At 34.0% G+C, this 16,752-nt stretch overlaps 1 protein-coding gene across 5 annotated transcripts in view; it reads right to left on the reverse strand.

The window, feature by feature from the left end:
• SLC9C2 (solute carrier family 9 member C2 (putative)) overlaps positions 1-16,752 on the reverse strand; it is a 118,504-nt gene that overhangs the window by 72,552 nt on the left and 29,200 nt on the right. For 4 of the 5 annotated variants that reach the window (XM_074222040.1, XM_074222042.1, XM_074222038.1 and 1 more), the window contains exons 7-13: positions 12,881-13,042; positions 9,702-9,801; positions 8,973-9,116; positions 6,180-6,348; positions 4,009-4,090; positions 1,993-2,159; positions 889-993 (exon numbers count right to left, since the gene is read on the reverse strand). In XM_074222040.1, coding sequence (XP_074078141.1) covers positions 889-993; positions 1,993-2,159; positions 4,009-4,090; positions 6,180-6,348; positions 8,973-9,116; positions 9,702-9,801; positions 12,881-13,042 — 929 coding nt within the window. Of the gene's footprint in view, positions 1-888; positions 994-1,992; positions 2,160-4,008; positions 4,091-6,179; positions 6,349-8,972; positions 9,117-9,701; positions 9,802-12,880; positions 13,043-15,122; positions 15,245-16,752 lie in introns of all 5 variants that reach the window. The other variant, XM_074222043.1, reaches the window with a different exon arrangement.

Raw genomic sequence — 16,752 nt, forward strand, 5'->3', positions numbered from 1 at the left:
TTTCAAATAGTAAAGGAAGGCTGTGAGAGTTGGTCCATAAGAAAAGCTGAGTGCCACAAAATTGATCTTTTTAAATTATTATGTTGCAAAAGACTTTTCAGTCCTTTGGACAGCAAGGAGGTCAAATCAGTCAATACTTAAAGAAATTAATTCAAGTTATTCATTGAAAGTTCAAATACTGAGGTTGAAGCTTAAATCCTTTGACCACATAATGAAAAGATGGGGCTCACTGGAAAAGACCCTGATATTGGGATAGGTTAAAGACAAAAGGAGAAGCAAATGGCAGAGGATGAGATGGCTAGATAGTGACATGTAAACAACAAACAAGAACTTGGATAGACTTCAAAAGATAGTAAAGAATAGGAAAGCCTGGTATTCTAAGGTTCTTGGAAATAAAAGTAGATCCAATTCATTGGAGAAATAGTAAATGCTTATGAGCAGTCCTAGTCAATATAATAAAAATGACAGTTCTACCTAAAGATACATGTATTCAGTACAAACAAATTGCCTAAGGTTGACTTTATAAAAATAGGAAAAAAAAAAATAACACAAAAGTCAAGAATTTTCAAGGTAATCAATGAAAAAAAAAATGAGAAAGAAAGGGGAATAATAGTACCTTATCTCAACGTATACTTCAAAGCTAAAATTACCAAAAACAATTTAGTAGAGGGTAAGAAAATTTGAAACTGAAAATAAAATTGAATTTTAAAAATAAAACTTCTTAGTTTTTAAAATATTTTTATTTATGTTTCTCCAACAACATGCAACAATAGTTTTCATCAATTATTTTTGCAAGTTTTTACTTTTACATTTCTTAGAATTTTTAAGTAATAAAACCATTTAAAGAAAGACAATCATAACAATCTGATTATTATGAACAATCCTTACCATTTGTATTATAGCCACATGCAGTCTGGCCTCTTCCAATAAAACTTCATCTGTTGGAGATATGTCATTTTTTTCAATAGATTCCAAAAACTGATCAGGAGACACCTAAGTTTAAAAACAAACAAGTCTGATGCAAAGGCAAAGATGTATTTGTAAAGACATGTAGCATAAATCTGAAATGTGCTCAATAGAAATTATGAAGTTGGCAATTCTTTGTGCTCAACAAAGAACAAAAGAAGTAAAGATGCTGATATTGGACCTACACCTCAATTGGAAAGTGGTGCCCAGAATAGAAAGTCTTCTTTTCAATTATTGGAATGGAGAAAAGAAGCTAATGGAAAGCCAGTACTTTCAGACATTTTACAATTTGACTGTCTTTTCTTTTCTCTCCACAAAAAGCCACAGTTTCCTCTTAGCCATGTGGTCTCTTTGAACTTCAATACAACCAAATTATTAGCTGTAGCTGCCATTTACATGCAGTTTTAAGCTTTGCCTATTCCTTTATATTATCTCATTTGAAACCCTGTGAAGTAGTTGTCATTATTACCCCCATTTTTAAAATTAAAGAAGCTAGTAAGGGGGTGGCTAGGTGCTGCAGTGGATAAAGTACCGGCCCTGGAATCAGGAGTGCCTAGCTGTGTGGCCTTGGGCAAGCCACTTAACCCCATTTGCCTTGCAAAAAAAAAAAAAAACAAAAAAGAAGAAGAAGAAGAAGAAGAAGAAGAAGAAGAAGAAGAAGAAGAAGAAGAAGAAGAAGAAGCTAGTAAGAATAAGAAGCAAAATTTAAATACAGATTTTCTTGACTCCAAGTCTAGCAGGCACAATTTTTTTTCTGGATATTAAACACTACCATCCACCAAATTTGAAGTTTCCCCTAAAACACTCTCTTGCCACTGAAAGCTTGGCCTAATGGTAATTCATCAGGTATATCTCTTTCCTCAAAGACCAATTTCACCAAATTTATTTTACCCAAATGTCTAAACTATAGTTAGATTTTTCACTGAGCTTACATCAGAACCAACTCATTGCTCTGTTATAAACATGGAAGCTCATTCTAGGAGAAGGAAAAGAGAAGCATTATTTCTGAAAAGTAACATGACTCACATGATCGGGGTATTCAATTTTGGTTTTTTCTTCTACTGTGGACCAAATAATATTTGTCAAAATGTTTTCTGTTTTAGATATCATAATTGTATTGTCCAGCACTTCTTGTATGTGATGAATGGCATTTTGCATTGCCATTTTTCTTGGAAGGGAAATAACACAAAGACCTGTGAAAAGAAGAATATCTCTAAAACAGTATCCATAATGCCAAGGAAAAGTCACACAATTAAATGTTGAATATTGGAAATCAAGCATATATATACACAAACACACAGAATCTTAGAACTCAAAATGATCTCAAAAGTTAATTAGTCCAATTCTCCAATTTTATAGAGAGGTAATTGGCTAAGAATAACATGGCAAGTTACTGGCAGTTAGAACTGGAATAAATCTCTCTGCCCAAGTTTTTCTTTTGCTATCAGAACTATCTTCCACATAGCCAAATTATGCTGTTCAAACAAATCTAAATTTACCAGGCATCACCTATCACATATATGTGTATATGTGTATGTGTATATACATATATACATATATATATATATATATATATATATATATATATATATATATAAATACCTGCAAGTATAGGTGGGTATACACACACACACACACACATATATGTTTCCTTAAATGTGCCACCTTTTAGCACATATTCTCTCTTTACTTTGAAGAGTATACCCATGTTTCTAGTTTTAAATATCTCCTCTATGTGGAAGACTCCTAAGTGCATATGATCAAGGACCTAGAAAGGACCTCAGGGTCCAGCTAATCCCATAACCTTTTCATTTTATAGTTGAGAATGAGAGCTTAAGGGACTTGCCTAAGATAATGTGTCAGTGCTTTTCTTAAGCTTATTCAGGTTTCAGTCTCTATATCTCTCTCCTAAAATTAACTCAAATTCGATATGACTAAAAACAAATTCATCATTTTCTCCTCTCTCCACACCCTTTCTTACTCTCTCAACACAAAAAGTAGTCCACCATCCCAAACTTCCCTATTCCTGCCAATGCTTCCACCAGCCTTTTAGGTATTCAAATCTTTAAAGTTATTTTTGATTCTCTACTCTCCCTTACTCTTTATATATAATTAATTCTTAAAGTAAGCTATTTCTATCTGAACAGTATCTCTTCAATACAGAACTATACCTGGGGCAAATTAAATTAAATTTTACCCCAACTCCCAAGCTTGGAGAGATCCTATGCCACTATTGCAAAAGAGGTACCTAGTAGGGAAGAAGGAAATGAATTAGCTCAACCAATATGAACTAACACAAAACAAAACAAAAAAATCATAAAACCTCCTATGCATGTATATAAACAACCTATAACTCATTCTTCAATCATCATAATCTAAGAAAAGAGAATGGGACTCATCCTTATTTTTAACCCATTGCCACTCAGGCTTCACATTACCCCTTTTGTACTCTCTTTTCCATTTCAAAGTTTCATTTAATAACATTGTCACTGGAATGAACTTTAGCATGATGGAAAGATGCCTGCCTTAGAGTCAAAAGATCTGAGTGCAAGTTCTGGTTTTGCCACTTAGGTATGTGAGTATGAACAAATAACCTAACTTGTCTGTACCTTGATTTCTTCCTTTATAAAATGGGCTAATAACACTGCCATACTAACTACTTCACAGGGTTATTGGGAGCAAACTCCATAAATAGCTGCCATAGAGTAGTATATAGGAAAAGGCATTAAGGGGAGCCCAGTCAAGATGGTGGTAGAGGAGGAAACAGTATAATTCATCTCTCCTACACAATTTAATATGCCAGACTGAAGCCTGTTTGGAAAATTCAAGAAGAAAAATCACTGTGAGTCATTTTTCTAGGCAAATAGACTTCATAGACTGCTCTTTTAGTCTCACATAGGATAAACGTTTATTAACTAATACCCATCCCATAAAATTCAACAATATTATTTGAATATAATAACTAAACAAAATAGTCTATTAAAATGATTTGTTATTGGCATTACTTTTTTCAAGATAATTTGTAAAATTGCTATGCTTTACCTGATGTCATCGCTGAGTGGGTCACCAGGTTTGAATTTACTATCATACTCAGTATGGACACAAGCAGTGCATAGACTAGAAACTAAAAAAATAAATAAGAAAAAGTCACTAAATGTTTTCTGAGACTAAATCATTATTCAGTCATAAAGAATTCTAGGCTCTGATCCTATTTGAATTTAAAGAATTTTTTTTCTCTCTGAATAAAGGTACAGTGACAGAATGGATAAAGAAGTGGTCATGAAGATGTGGGTTCAAGTCTTATGTCTGATAACTATTAGCTATATGATCCTAGTCAAGTCCTATGTTTTAGAATGTAGCTGAGACTCCAACTGCTTAGCTATCTCCCTCTCATAGTTCATTGAATTTAGCCACTTTTAAGTATATACATATGTTAACTTTATATCTATTGTTATCTATAGTTTTATATGGATTTGTCTACCCTATTGTTATATAAGCTCATATAAGTAGTGATTATTTAATTCCTTGGACTTGTATTCCCAACAACCTAGCTAGTGAAGAGTCTGGCATTCATTAGATGTTTGATAAATGCTTATTGATATATTTATTGATTAGTTGAAGTCATTAGCTTTATAAAATTCTCTAAGATCATAAATTGAAGGGTACTAACCTATCTATACCAAGATGTCTCTAGGAATCATCCTCTAGGATGGTCCACTAAACAAATGAATTTGCAGGTTCAGTTCTAATCCCTTTCCTCTTTGAATATAATAATTGAGGTACAAAAGTTAGTTACTACCTCATAGGTATTGTATTTCCTCTGTTAATGCGACAATAACGAAACTCTCCCTAGTTACTGTTGTCTACAAAGATTCACACAGAACAGAGTAATCTAGGGGCAGGCAGCATCAGCTTGCATTGCAAGGGCCCCAAATAGCTGCCAGCAGTACAAACCACAGAGAGGATGAGGGAAGTGGTTCCTGGCCAATAGCAGTTATCACTATAGTCCGACAGGTTCTAGAAGCGAGTTGTGGTAATTCTCAGGCACCAAGAAGGCTACAGAAGTAATTGGGGCAGTATATCAAATAAGGTTAAATCTACTTCTTATTCCAGCATGGAGGCATGTCTAGGCTCCAGTGGAAACTTCCAAAAGAGTTCAGGAGTGTCCACATAAAATTACCACCTCTCTGATTCTCTCATTCTCTCTCTCTCTCTCTCTCTCTCTCTCTCTCTCTCTCTCTCTCTCTCTCTCTCTCTCTCTCTCTCTCCCCACACACACACACACACACACACACACACACACAGACCTACAAATTGATGCTGACAAAGGAGCAGAAAGAACATTCAACTTGAAATAAGAGTGATTTAGCAAATTGTAGGTGCTCAATAAATTTTTGTTTTGGCTTCAACTAATCAACTTGTTAACCTGCTTATTGCAGGTGACAAGTTTCCCAAACCCAGCACCATAATCAACAATCAACAATTTCATGGATCAACATCTTTAATCAATTTAATTTGTCAAATTTGGATTTATTGACCTGCTTTTTTTTCTCTACTTTTTTGTTCTTTGTTACAAGGGTTGGCTATTTGGGGAGAAGAGAGGAGAGAAGAATATATCTAGAAATAAGGATCATGTGAAAACAAGAGATCAATAAGAAATTCCTGCTCCCCCCAAAATATTCCTCATATATGCTAACATCTTTTTTTCATATTCTCCAAAATTATATAATCAATGGCATTATTTCTTATGCAAAGTCAATGTGAAAGCAAAAGCCAAGAGATAGGCCCTTTCCCATCATCAACATTTTCAAGTTCCTTTTCAGTTTTTTTTTCTTAATGGACAGAAATTAATAGTTTTGGTTAATCTCATTAGTCAAAATTATTTGCAAGGCATTTTTCAAATATCTCATTCTAATTTCACAACAATCCTGGGAGGTAGGTGTTATTATTGTCCCCATTTTATGAAGAAACTGAGTTAGAGATCTAGACTTGCCTAAAGTCACCTAGCTTGTGCCTAAGGTGATATTCTAACTCAAATTTTTCTGACTCCAGGACTAGAGAAATATATCTACTACATCCCCTAGCTGCCTCAATTCAGAAAAAAAAAATTAAGAACTCTGCATAGTATATACCACATAGGCAACTGCTAAACAAAAAGTAATTAGGGGTTGGGGAGGGAGGAAGATAGAAAAACAAAGTTTTTGATTAATTACCATTTGTGGCAATGCTATATTTTCTTCATTGAAGTTATAGATATCAGGAACCAGGATTAAATTGAAAGATCCCTTAATACCAGACCAGATGATAATTATTCCCCTTTTCCAATTGAATTCACAATAAGAATGTAGTAATATTGGGGTTATTAGCATCATAGTTATCATCCTATGCAAAGAAAATATCAGGAACAAAAATCAGTGTTTAGATCACAACATCTTAGGACCAGAAGAGATCTAATAAATCATCTATTTCAACCTCCTATACCACACAGGAATTCCCTAATAGGAAGCCATCATGTACTCTGAAAATTCAGGTGACATATACATCCTTATTGAAATTTTTAAATAATTTTTATCACCAATTATATCTCAAAACAATTTTTAGCATTTTTTTTAACTTTTGAGTTCCAAATTTCATCCCTCCTTACCCTCCCCTGCTAGATAGTAAGTAATCTGACATTGATTATACCTGTGCAATCATGTAAAATATATCCATTTTAGTCATTTTGTGCAAGAATACAAGTATAAAAGGAAGGAAGGAAGGAAGGAAGGAAGGAAGGAAGGAAGGAAGGAAGGAAGGAGGGAAGGAAGGAATGGAGGGAGGAAGAAAAAAAGAAGAAAGGAAAGAAAGAAGAGAAGGAGAAAGTAGTCTGTTTCAGTTTGTAATCAAATTATATCATTTCTTTTTCTGGAATTTAATGGCATTTTTTATCCTGAGTTCTTTGGAAATGACTCCAATCATCATGTTGCTAAGAACAGCTTAAGTTGTTCACAATTCTTCATTGTACAATGTTGCTGTTAGTGTGTACAATATTCTCTTGGTTCTGCTACTTTATACCAATTCATGTAAATCTTTTGGTTTTTTCTGAAATCATCCTACTTTTCATTTCTTATAACACAATAATATTTCATTAAACTCATTTACCACAAATTATCCAGTCATTCTTCAATTGATATGCATCCCCTCAATTTCCAATTCTTAGTCATCAAAAAAGAACTGCTATAAATATTTTTGTGCAAATAGATTCATTTCCCTTTATTAACAAAAATCTCTTTAGGATTCTGATCTAGTAGTAGTAGTTTTGCTGGATAAGGATATACATAGTTTGATAGCCCTTTGCTCTCCAGAATGGTTGGATCAGTTCACATCTCCACGAAAATGCATTAGTTTCCATTCCAGTTTTTTCACATTCCCCTCCAACATTTATCATTTTCCTTTTTTATCAGATTAGCTAATCTGATGGGTATGAAGTGGTACTGTAAATTTGTTTTAGTGTTTATTTTTCTGATGAATAGCATATTAGAACATTTTTATATGACTACTGATAGTTTTGATTCCTTCATCTGAAAGCTATTTATATTCTTTGTATCAATTAGGCAATGTCTTTTATTCTTATAAATTTGACTCCATCTTTTAAATATTTGAGAAATGAGGTCTTAAACAAATATATTTGCTGTTAAAAAACTTTCCCAGTTTTCTGTTTTCCTTCTAATTTTGATTGCACTGGTTTTGCTTGTGCAAAAATCCTTTCAAATAATCAAAACTATTTATTTTATATTTCTTAATATCTTGTTTGGGTCCTAAATTCTCCCCTTATCTATAGATCTAATAGATAAATGATTCTAGATTCTCTTAATTTGCTTATTGTTTCACCCTTTATGTGAAAATCATGCATCCATTTTAACTTGTCTTGGTATATATGGTGTGAAATGTTTATATTTAGTTTGTACCATACAGTTTTCCAATTTTCCTAATGTTTTCTGTTGAATGAAGTTTTTGTCCCAAAGCTTGGCTCTTTGGATTTATCAAATACTAAATTACTATGGTCATTTACTACAAGGTATTGTATACCACCCCTCTATTTCTTAGTCACCGTCTAATTGATTTGATAATTACTGTTTCATAATATAATATATAATATAATATATAGTATATCTAGACCACCTTAGTTCACATTTTTGCTATCCCTTTTAAAAAGAAAGGGATAGCTGCTTGTACTCATCTAGTGTGTGTGTGTGTGTGTGTGTGTGTATGGTATATATATGAGCATATATTTGTTTATATGACATAGAAACAGAATGAAAATCATAAGTGAAAATAAGATGGAGGGAAATTCACAAAAACCATAACTTTGATTATGAATGGAATATTTATAGCAGCTCTCTTTGTGTTGGCAAAGAACAGGAATCCTCATTAATTGAGGAATGGTTGTACAAATTGTGGTGTATGGTTGTGATGGAATACTATTGAATTATATGAAATAATGAACTCAATGATTTTAGAAAGGCATGGAAAGACTTTGTCAAAATGGTGGTGAGCAGATCCAAGGGGAAATAGTATTAAAGTAAAAACAATAAAGTGAGCAGATCCAAGGGAACATAGCATACAATAAGCAACATTGTTTTAAAAACAACTTTGAGCAACTAAGTCATTTTGACAATACACAAATTAAAAATAAAGGACATCTGAAGAAAGATCTATCTACATCCAAAGAATGAATTGATAGATACAATGTAATTTGTACATATATATACTATTTGTGTCTAATGGTAACTTCCTCTAGGATGGAAGGGGGAGAAAAAGAGGAAAGAGGAAAAGGAAAAGAAATTTACATGATAACTTTGTTATATATTTAAAAGTAATAGCAAATTATACAAAATAGTTTTGTAGTTTATCACATTATAGAAATTATTGGTTTTTTAATAAATTAAAAATAAAATGATTTTTAAAAGAAATATATAAACTTGAGAACGGAATTTTTAACAAGTAGCAGTAGAATTAATTCTTACCTTGTAATATTTAGTGTTACAAATAATATTACAGTGAAAACTAGGTTGTGAAATTCCAAGTACCTAATATCTTCACAGCCGATCACAATGCCAATCAAAGTGAATATGAAAGCTTGGCATGAAAATGATAGCATGGATAAGAACCTAGGTGGAAGGAAGTCATATTTTAATGTATTAATTTTAACTAGTCACTTCACTTTTTCCTTTGGGCCCAGGAATCTGGATTTCTCAAGTCCGCCATAAGCAAAAGTTGTTCTATTGATCATTAAGAACAACAAAACTGGGTTGCAACTTGGAGTCCAGTCCCATGATCCTCCTAATTCTCATTACCCCAATACCAAAAACCTTTCTCTCCCCTCCTCCCCTCACCCCTCACCACCCAAAGTGATAATGGGAAGTCATTAAAACTTAAAAACAAAGTCCCCCAGTTCTTTGCACTAGGGCTGAAGAAGTACAAATGGCTCTCCAGTTACAATTAAACAGAAGAGATAGCCATCATCTAATCTAAATCTAGTGTCTTGGGTTAGTTTTTTTTTTTTAATTCAAAACACTATAGTTAGAATTCAAGTTACCAGAAAGTATAAAAAAAAATATAGAAAAAAATAAGATAGTAATAATCTTACTTAGTGATTAGTTTTTTAATTCAAAATACTCTAGTTAGAATTCAGGTTACCAAAAAAGTATAAAACATAAGAAAATATAACAAAAAAAAGATAGTAATAATCTTACTTAGTCATTATGATATCAATTCCTGGCCTAAAGCTTAAGGAATCTAAAAGAAGTCCAAGAACAATTAGAGCAATAATGCCTGAAAATCCCAGAAATTCAGCTGGGGAGAAAGAGAAATGAATGAAATTAAATGCATGAAAATTTTTGTTATCCAACATTCATTCAAAAATGGTTTCTCTGGACCCCAGTTCAAATTGTAGCTCTTTCATTTCTTCATTATTGGTCCCTGGGGAAGTCACTTAACTCCTCCAAGCCTTGGATGCTTCCTTTGTTTAATAGTATTTACACTACCTATCTCCTAAAGATGTAATAAGAATCCAGTACATAAGCAAGTACTAAGTACAAGAATCAAATACATAAAACATATATTCATTTTCACTACAGTCAGGTTGCTAAACTGACTTATACTGCCTCAAAATAGACTGGAACCTGGGGAATAACTTCTGTGTGGAGTAACAACTACCAAGGTCTTCATCCCCAGGACTCCGAATTCCAAAGAGACTTTAGCTGAAGAAGTTCTATTGTTGTTATTATTCAATTGTGTCCAATTCTTTGTAACCCCATTTGAGGCAAAGGTTTTTGTGACATCTATTTTGGCAGAATGATGGCCTAGAAGTCAGGAGGACCTGACTTCAAATCCAGCTTCAGACACTTACTAGCTATGTGATCTTGGGCAAACTACTTAACCCTTGATTGCCTCATATCTCCAGTATTCCCAGTAGTCCTAATCCATATCTGGTCACTGGACCTAGGTGGTTCCGGAGGGAAAAGTGAGAACTCAACACCTCACTCAAATACAATTCAGGTGTTGAGTTCTCTCATGTCATGGTCTTTTTTGAGAACAAAGGACAAATTATCAATTCCAAAGACATTATGCAGGACTCTCATAATCCTTTAAGGTAAAATTCTTTGAAGTATCACTCCCTATATTAGCAGTATGCTGGACCTAGCTAGAACCTGATCCAGATTGTTAAATTTTCAATGTGAGCATTTTATACTCTGAAATTAAAGTTAAAAGTACACAAAGAAGTAAAAGACAAGAAAGAGGAAGTTTTCCCAAATATGGCTTCTTAATGACTCAATATTTAAGTACTCACTATGTACTAGTCAGCTAGCCATGTGTTTGGGATTCAAAGAAAGATAAAAGCAATGTCTCTGCCTTCAAGAGGAAGAGACCACAGTAGATAACAGTCAAATAATTATGCATATACAAGATATTCGAAATGTTTGTGGAAGGTAATTTTCAAGAGAAGGCAGAAGCAGTGGCAAAAAGGGAGTGAAAGAGGGACTTAGGATCAGAGAAATGGAAATGATTAGGAAAGATCTCTTATAGAAAATGGGATTTAATTTGAGTCTTAAAGGAAGTCAGGAGGTCAAATAAAAGAGAACATTTCAAGCATAGAAATGTAGTCAGTCAATAGGTCAATAAGCACTGTTTTTAGGTTTGGTTTTTTTTTTGCAAGGCAAACAGGGTTAAGTGGCTTGCCCAAGGCCACACAGCTAGGCAATTATTAAGTGTCTGAGATCGGATTTGAACCCAGGTACTCCTGACTCCAGGGCCAGTGCTTTATCCACTATGCAGCCTAGCCGTCCCTTCAATAAAAAAAAGTCTTCTTTGTGCCAACATTGTGCTAAAGGTTGCAGATACAAAAACAAAGTCAGGAATAGAATGTTGTGTATGAGGAATGAGTAGGCATGGAGAAAAGTGTAAAATGATTGTAATTGTTGGAAAGAGTCAGGTGGTAAAGGGTTTTAAATGCCAAACAGGGCATATTCTATTTGATCCTGAAGATAACCGGTAAACACTTGGCAGAAAAAGGGTGGGATAGGGAAGTGACACAGTCAGACCTGAGCTTTAGGCAAAAACACTTTGAGGAGTGAGTGGATGATGAACTGGAGTGGGTAGAGACTTGAGGCAGGGAGATCACCCAGAAGGCTATTATTGCAACTGTCCAGGTGAGGGGCATAGAGGACCTGTACAAAAATGATGGCTGCTGAATTGAGAGAAGGAGAGACGTGTTGAGAAGGTAGAAGCAATAAGATTCACTTTCTACTGTCCAATATAGATATTAACAGAGTAACCAACCTGTCTTCCATCTTTCCCACTATATGGATGCTCTCCTTTTCCTGAGGCTTCTTTCTCACCCTAGTCTTGAATTCCTATAATAATCTCAGTGAAAGGACAAGGAATCTTGACACCTCATCACTTTGCCCAGTTGTTTCTACACTTGGGCTTTTTGCCTGTCCTTTACTAACCCAGAATTCTACCTTTCTGATGACAAGGAAAAGATTGAGGAAAATTAATGTTGGATTGTTTCATTTAATAATCATTGTTTCTATGTGATCCACCCTTAGACTTTCCCAGGTAGATAATTCTTGTGTTCTTGATTTTCCTTTACCAAAGTTTGGGGTGACCTTGGGGATACCAAGGGAATGAAAACCTGGTAAAGCCAAGATTTCTGGAGGCAGTTATCTCTCATGGAGCAACTGGCAATCCTTGAAGATCAGAGATAGGGCTAATACCTGAAGCTCAACTCATCTCCCAAACAGGTTTGCCTTACATTTATCAGGGGAGGTTCCAATGAAGGACTGTCAAGTCAAACAGAAGAAAAACACATTTAAAGGGATTTAAAGGGCCCTCTGACTCTCAGATGGGTTCTTTGGTAAGTGACAGACTAATGACCTCAATTTTTTGTTTTTTTGTTAAGCTAACAAATTGATCAAACTATGTTTGGAATTTTGTCTCTTGGAATTTTAATCTCAACAGATTTAACTGAGATACTGCCCTCTCACTTCCCCATTAAATTTCTCTTTGAGGTAATGAGGAATTCTGAAGCTAAGATTTAGTGGGAGAGCGTGGAAATTCATTCTTTAGGTAAGGATTTGGACTTGATGACCTCTGTGGTCATTTCCACCTCTGGGATTCTATGATACTCTAGAGAGTAGGTGATCAGAGTCGAAGTGATAGGAAAAGTCAAAGACAAGGAATGAAAGGGAAATCTGAAAAAGAACTGGGGTAGCAATAGGTTGGTATGAGGGTTAGACAAAGTATATGATGGCAGAGATGTCACAAGAAAAAAATGTAAAGAAAAAAACAGAAACAGAAAATGATAGGGAAGAAAAAGAATAAGCAATTCACTTCTACACATAGCATATATCTTTCTTTTTCCTTTTCTTACCAACATAGAAAGTCAAGTATACCATTGAGAAGCAAAGAATGACATTAGTTACTGTATCACCAAAAATGTCAGCCAGCATGTATTGGATAATTTTTGCACTCCAAGATCCCACAAAGAAACTGCCAATAAAGTCTAGAAGTAAACCTCCTAGTGTATATAGCTCTGTTTAAAAGAAAAGAAAAGAATAACTGAATTGTAATTCTTGCATATTTTTATAAGCAGAATCTATGAAATCTCCATACTTGGCTACCTGGATAATACTGCTTGAGGATGTATGAAATAGGACTGGATTGAGTCAGGGGACCTGGATCTAGTCTTGGTTCAGTCATTAATTAACTGTAAATGATAGTTTGAGAGGGGGCTTCAGTTTTTTAATTATAAAATATGAAATTAGGAGAGGAGCAACCTTAGAGGATACCACACACTGGGGTCAGGAAGATCTGGATTCAGATACTGACTCAGATACTAGCTTTGTAACTCTAAACAGGTCATTTAATCTCTATGAGGATCACTTTCCTCATTGGTAAAATTAAGGAGTTGGGTTCAATGTTTTTCTAAGATGTTTTCCAGTTCTAAACTCTCTGATTCCCAACTAAATGATGCCCAAAGTTCTCTTCCAGGTTTATCTGAAATACTATATCTATACTAAAAGTCTGTAGATTTATGTTTCCCCACAGGTAGGCTCCTTTTCAGCAGTCAGAGGAACAGAGAAGTCAAGACAGACATTTAGTTAAAGATGTCATTCCCCTTCATAAAAGATCTGAAGAAAAGAACTGTTTGATTAAATGTCTGTCGAGTCCTCATTGTTTAATTCAAATATTTTGGGGTGTGTGGTTAACTTATACTCTCCTTGTCCCATCTCTCTCAATCAATCACTGACAACTTTCATAGTCTATTCTTTTTTCACACAAAATAAACTTTCATATTAGCCATCTTGCAAAAATCATAAGGTAGAGAAAAAGCATGCTTCAATCTGCACAGAATTCATCAGTTCTTTCTCTGCAAGTATTACCATTTTCCATTTTAAGTCCTTTGGAATTGTCTTGAATCACTGTATCGATCAGAGTAGCTAAGTCTTTCAGTTGATCATCTTTACAATTGCTGTTAACATATATATATATAGTGTTCTGGTTCTGCTCATGCATCAGTTCACTTTGCATCAATTCATGCCTTCCCAGGTTTTTTCTGAAAGCATCCTGCTCATCATTTCTTATACTAAAATAGATTTCTATCACAATCATTTACAACAACCATTTAGCCATTCCTCAATTGATGGATATCCCCTCAATTTCTAATTGATTTCTGTACCACAATAAATTGATATAAATATCTTTGTCATATAAATCCTTTTCCCTTTTCTTTTAGGTCTCTGGATTATAGACCTAGAAATGACATTTCTGGGTCAAAGGGTATGTAAAATTTTATAGTCCTTTGGGCATGGTTTCAAATTGTTTTCCAGAATGGTTAAATTGTTCACAAATTCATCAACAGCATATTCATATCCCAATTTTTACACATCCTCTCCAGCATTTATCATTTTTCTTTTCTAATATGTTAGCCATGGTACCTCAGAGTTGTTTTAATTTGCATTTTCTTATCAATAGTGATTTAAAGTATTTTCTTCATGTGATTATTAATATCTTTGATTTTTTTCCTTATGGAAGCTGCATGTTCATATCCTTTGACTTATCAATTGGGGAATAGTTTTTATTCTTATAAATTTGCCTCATTTCCCTGTATATTTGAGAAATGAGACCTTTCAGAGAAACTTGCTATAAAAAATTTTCCCACTTTCTAATTTTGACTACATTATTTTTGTGATGCAAAACCTTTTTAATTTTATGAAATTACCCATTGTACTTCCCATGATTCTTTCTGTCTCTTGTTCGATCATAAATTCTTCCACTATCCATGAATATGTTATGATTGAAATTATGGTAAACTGAAGTACAAAGTCCTAAGCATATTCAGTTTATTGATTAAAGTTAGTAATTGCCAATAAAAAGGATATTTAGCTCCTCAGCAAGCAAAAGGACCCCAAATAAAGGCAGACAAATGAAGGAGCATCTTAAAGTTAAAAGGCAGCATATAGATGAGGGAAATAATATGATTGATTACATAGTCTGAAGCATCATAGGCATGGGGAATAATGTGATTAGTTGGAAATTAGGAATGAAGAGCTAAATAAAAGCAACCCCTCCTTCATCTTGTTGCTATAGAAAACTCATTTGATGGTGTCTACCTGCATGACTAGTTAGTGTCACAGCAATAACAGACCAGGCTTTCTCGAAAGAGACAGTGTTGCAAAGATAACAGACCAGATTCCCTGGCATCCACCTGCATCCTTCAAGGACAACAGATTTCCTTGATACAAAAATAGAACAGTGATTATCAGGAAAACTGAACGTCTAAATTTAAATAACTCAGAGAGGAAAGTTGAATTTTTGAACTTAACTCAGAGACAAAGAAATGTGACTTAGGCAGTATATAGAATAGAATCAAATATAAAAAATGGAGACTATCAATTTGATTTTTCTCAGATATGACAGGTAAATTTTTCTATGCTCCTCTAATTTATATAGAGTATTGACTTTTTATAAATAATTGACCCATTTTGAACTTGTGATATGTGGTATGAGATGTTGATCTATGTCTATTTTCTGTCAAACTGCTTTCTAGTTTTTCCAGCAATTTTGTCAAATGATGAGTTCTTGCCCCAAAACTTGGATCTTCAGGTTTTTCAAGCAATTAATTACAATGGTCATATACTACCCCTATGTACCTAATCTATTCCACTGATCCCCTATTCTATTTCTTAGCTAATGACAGATTGCTTTGATGATTATGGCTTTGTAATATAGTTTGAAATTCAGTACTGCCAGTCTGCCTTCCTTCACATTTTTTCCATTGGTTCCCTTGATATTCTTGACCTTTTATTTTTCCCAGATGAATTTTCTTACATTTTTCCTAGCTTTATAAAACAATTACTTGGTAGTCTGATTTGATTTTTCAGTGAATAAATAAATTAATCTTAGTAGAATTATCATCTCTATTATATTGGCCCACACAGTTAATTCTTAAAACATAATCTAGAAAAGAACTTTGTGTTGGTAATGGGAAAATGAACATAAAGCAAATTTCTATCCCAAATACAAAACTTAATTGGCAGGTTAACTAGTAAAAACTCCAGAATAAGATTAACAAAAGTGATCTGTATGCATCTTTCCCCTTACTTCTCTTATTTCTAACATACCTAGACATTAATGCAGACTTACCTCTAGGATCCCATGAGTATTAGTTTCAGAAATCTGGCAGGTCCCACTTCTTAGGTTCCAACTTTCCAGGTCCTGATCAGATTCCTTGATTTGCCTTCATTTCAAGAATCAATCATCCTGACCTCAACTTTAAAGTTGTTCATGCTAATCAATGACAGCTTAGATTCATTTGAGTATTTTAATATTCTCTAAAGCCCTTCCCTAAGCATTTCCCATGGTTTGGTTCAGCTTCTAACTCCCTCAAAGAATGACTCCTGGATCATCATTCCTGACCTCTACTTTTGTTAACTTTAACCTTCTGAACTTCAACATTCATGTGGAAAAGGGGATGTTTACCAAGATGAGTTGGGAGAAAAATAATTTAGAGTCAGCAGCTAAGGTTCTACAATGAATAAGGATGTGCAGAGGAAGGTACCTACCCACTTTGAGTGCAGAAAGTGAGCTAAACTTGGATGTGAAGATGGTGCAGTGTGTAGAATGCTAGATGTGAAATTAGGAAGAACTAAATTCAAATCCTGCTTCAGACACATTATTATTTCTGTGAATCTGAGAAAGATAATTATACATCTTCAGTCTCAATTTCCTAGCCTCCTCAGT

Source organism: Macrotis lagotis, chromosome 2 (assembly GCF_037893015.1).
Source record: "Macrotis lagotis isolate mMagLag1 chromosome 2, bilby.v1.9.chrom.fasta, whole genome shotgun sequence".
NCBI classification, from domain to species: domain Eukaryota; kingdom Metazoa; phylum Chordata; class Mammalia; order Peramelemorphia; family Peramelidae; genus Macrotis; species Macrotis lagotis.